Consider the following 3,879-nt stretch of genomic DNA (forward strand, 5'->3'; position numbering starts at 1 on the left):
AGAACTTTCCATTGTTTTCTCAGACATACGTTGCTAGGCAATATTAAGCATTAATATTAAGCATTAATATTGAGCTTGAGTTTTGCAAGAAGTTCATGCAGTAGTGATGTGATAATGAGCTTACGCGGTCATCTCAAGCCATATGAAGGAACTTTTAGATGTTTCACTAAATTTTGTTGTCTGGAAAAGATGGGCTTAGATGTTTAGAACCATCCTGCCTGGCGTAAGACAACCAACCGTATCGCTTAATGATACTCAGATGGAACACAAGGGCTCCTGATTCCTTATTCAGATAGCTGGTAAGAAAGAAAATTCTCAGGCTGTGGAGGATTATAAATGAATGTATAAAACCCAGCTAATTTCAGTGTCCTGTTAGACACGGGTCCCACCTGGTATGCGTGAGATCAGATCTACTTCACAATGTATGGCCCAGACTAATACTAAAACCCCATTACAACTTTAACATTATAATAGATGACTATTGAAAGTTTATCAAGCTATATATCGTGTAGTGTTTACCTTGTAATATTTTAACACTTAACATTACCATGAAGTACAAGTGTTTTAGTTCATTTAAACCTCTATAGAAGTTAAAAAAAATATGAAGTCTTTCACCTCAAACAACTATTTACTTTTAATTTAAATACGGGAATTTCTTTTTGTAACGTTGTATTTGATGTATGACAAGATACGAACTTTTCCCATAGTTAACTGAAGCAACAACTAAAATTTTACAGCTTGCTGCTGTAAGCAGCCTCCTGACTAGGTAGCACTGGAGACTTCAGAGATGGAAGACTTCTGTTAAGAATCCTGACGTGATTTTTCTTTAGTTAACAGCATGACTGAAGCAGAGATACCATATAAACCATCCATCCTGTAGAAATCTTCCCCACCCTTCACTATGTTATCAAAGTTTATCTCCCCACAGTTAATGGGATGAAAACAGAAAGTACAGCTACCACTAAGGCACAAGGACGGAGAAAAATGGGCAAAACTGAAGAGCTGAAGTAAGATGATAGGAATTGTCAGTCTCTTTGAGTTAGATACCTGGGTTTAATGCTGTGAAGGTCACTTTGGCTTTTGTCCTTGCTAAGATCATTCTACTAAGAAAAAGTTGACAGTTAATTTCTCTTACAGGTTTATGAATCTGAAAAAAACCAAAATCCTGCTAAGGTAGATTTCTGAACTTCAGTCACATAGGGAAAACCGTATCACAGTCAGTTTTCTCACTCAGCAATTTGTCTACTGGGACAACTGTGAATATTACAGAATAATGGCACATATTACACAATGAATTCCTCATGATTATGCTTTTTTGAAGAGTCATATTTTGCAAATTATTCAGATAATTACAGAGAAGACTTGCATATAAAATTAAGTAATAGTTTCTATATAATGACTAGTGTGAATGACAATTTAACGTACTCTTCCAAAAGCAGTTCTATAGCATACAGTTTAAACTGAAGATTTAAACAAAACAGTACATAGCTTTCCACATGTAAATTAATACCTAGAAATCTGTTCTAAAGCTTGTGCATTTAAATAGGTTCTTTTGCCTCAGGAGTTTCAAAATTCTCCAGAGCAAATAGTCAGTACAGATGACCAAGGGTCCCTGTATTTATTAAACTGAATGACCTGACAGTAAAACTCAGTTAAGGCTCTTGGCATTGGTGAAACTTCTTCCCACTCAGACCTACTGCTATGGTAGACTTGAACTTCATCCGTGATTTCTTCTGGAGCATAATCACCACCTAATATATAAATTTTGTCTTCTGTCCCAACTGCCCCTGCGTTAAAGCCAGCACATTCAAAAGATCCTTCCCCTTTCCAAACACAGGTTTCTGGGCAAAAACTGTAGACCTTGTAGGTGGAAAGATCACATATGTACAACGTGCAGTTCACTGGAACAGCTTTGATTAGAGTTGCATGGAAAAACTGCCCGAATTCTGCTACAAGCTCAGACCACTGATCAGTCATAGCATTATACTTAAAGAAACAGTCAAGAGATGGATTAAAGGCATCAGTAATTTCTACTTCTGAACCAAGGACATAGATTATATTCTCACATGCACTTGCTTCTGGATAGTAGATACCTCTTGGTAATTGGCTTACAGATTTCCAATCTTTGGAAAGAGGATTATAGGATTCTACGTCCAAGAGACTTCGCGTTTCTTGAGCTCCTTTGGTCTTTCCACCTATTACAAACAGCTGATTTAAGGTTACAACAGATGTGTGCATTGTCCTTGGTTTTTTCATGGCTGACACTATGGAGAATTCATTGCTGACTGGACAGTAGCACCAGGTTTGGTCAGTGGCATCATGAAATGGTTCAGCAATATGAAGCCTGACAGTCCTGTAACAATTTCCTTTGCATCCTCCAGTTATAAATATTTTTTCTCCATAACTAGATAAACTTGACCCCGGAAGATCAATCATGTGTGTATGTGGTAGTTCTCTCCACTTGTCCGTTTTGATGTTGTAGCAGAATGTATGTCTGTTTTCTCCATCTTCATCAGTTTTATGGACAAATATGTATTTTTCTGTTGTTGAAGGACGTGCATCTGGAAACAGTCCACTAAAGTTCTGCACACTTTGAACTGCATCATTGATTATTACTAAGCAATTAGCACTCTTAAGTAAGTGTTCTTCAGAATCTAGAAAGTCCTGTAAGGTCTTTTCAGGTAACTGGTGTAGTCTCACTTTTTTAATCAAATTAGGTAGGTATTTCTGTCGCGTTTCCAAGTTGTGTTTGGTCCACTGAAGGACAGCATTCAACACTGATTCTTCCTCAGGTACATTTAGTTCGTCAGCCTCGAGACATTTTTGCAATATCTCAAAATTCATCTCCAAAAAATCACTTGACCTGAGTAGCAAGGAAAAGTGGTGCTGCACAAAATCTAGCGCATGATCAAATAAGCGGACAGAACCGTAACTTTCTGACAGAGAAAGCAACTGTAAGCAATTCACAAGATCAATACTTTTTATTAGAAAGTCACTGCAAGCTTTGGAAAGGAGCGAAACTTGAAGAAATGATGACAGCTGGAAGAGCATTTCCACATTATCATTTGTTATCTCTGTTTTTCCCGTGTAAGCGTAATCAAGAAAAACTTTCACTGCCTTGGGTGACAGATTACTAATAGTAACATTGCCATCATCTCGTTCTTTCATATTAACTTCAAACATGGCTCTGTGAATAAAATATAGAAGATATACACAGAAATTAAAGCTCTAGAAAACAGTAGAGAATGCTGACATGAGAGGAAGGAGACTATCAGTGGTGTATAACAATGTGGGCAGGCTGCAGAGGTGTAAAATGTGGAGGTTCTCTTCAGTGAGAACAATGCATTTGCTTGACATGGTTGAAAAAACAAAAGGTGGCAGCTGTGAGGACGTATTCAAAGTGATGGCTCATAAAATTATAGCAGCACCTGTGTTTTGTATGGATTTTCACAGACAGCAATGAAATCTTCAGCTCTCAATGTGAGAGAAAATGGGAAATTGTTTGGGGCGGCATCAGTTTCAACAGCTTGAGAAAGAAAGGCTGATTTAAAAAGTATACAGTAAAAGAGCCCCATGATTTAGGTCATGCATTGTGAATGGATACAGAAAATTAAGTGAAAAAAGGCCTTCCAAATTGCAGGCTGAGCAAATGGCAGGATGGATGATGAGTGCATTCCTTAGTAATGTAGGTGAGGGGTGAAAGGGAAGAAATAACATGAGGAAACTTAATTCTTGCTTCAGAGTTGACAGATAGATGTATGGGTACAGCCAGATGTCAGGAAAAATAAAAGGACATTTTGACATACATGACACAATGAAAAGTGCAGAAAGTAGATACAAGAACGATGGCTGAAACAGTGGAACAAACTGTATTGATCA

At 37.5% G+C, this 3,879-nt stretch overlaps 1 protein-coding gene across 1 annotated transcript; it reads right to left on the reverse strand.

Moving 5' to 3' along the window:
* Positions 1-1,566: 1,566 nt before the first annotated feature.
* Positions 1,567-3,187, reverse strand: KBTBD3 (kelch repeat and BTB domain containing 3; the record flags this gene model as incomplete). Its single annotated transcript, XM_084267279.1, has 1 exon — positions 1,567-3,187. The coding sequence occupies exon 1, from the start codon at positions 3,181-3,183 to the stop codon at positions 1,567-1,569; it is 1,617 nt and encodes a 538-aa protein (XP_084123405.1). The 5' UTR covers positions 3,184-3,187.
* Positions 3,188-3,879: the final 692 nt, after the last annotated feature.

Source organism: Gallinula chloropus, assembly GCF_964237585.1.
Source record: "Gallinula chloropus genome assembly, chromosome: 1".
NCBI lineage: Eukaryota > Metazoa > Chordata > Aves > Gruiformes > Rallidae > Gallinula > Gallinula chloropus.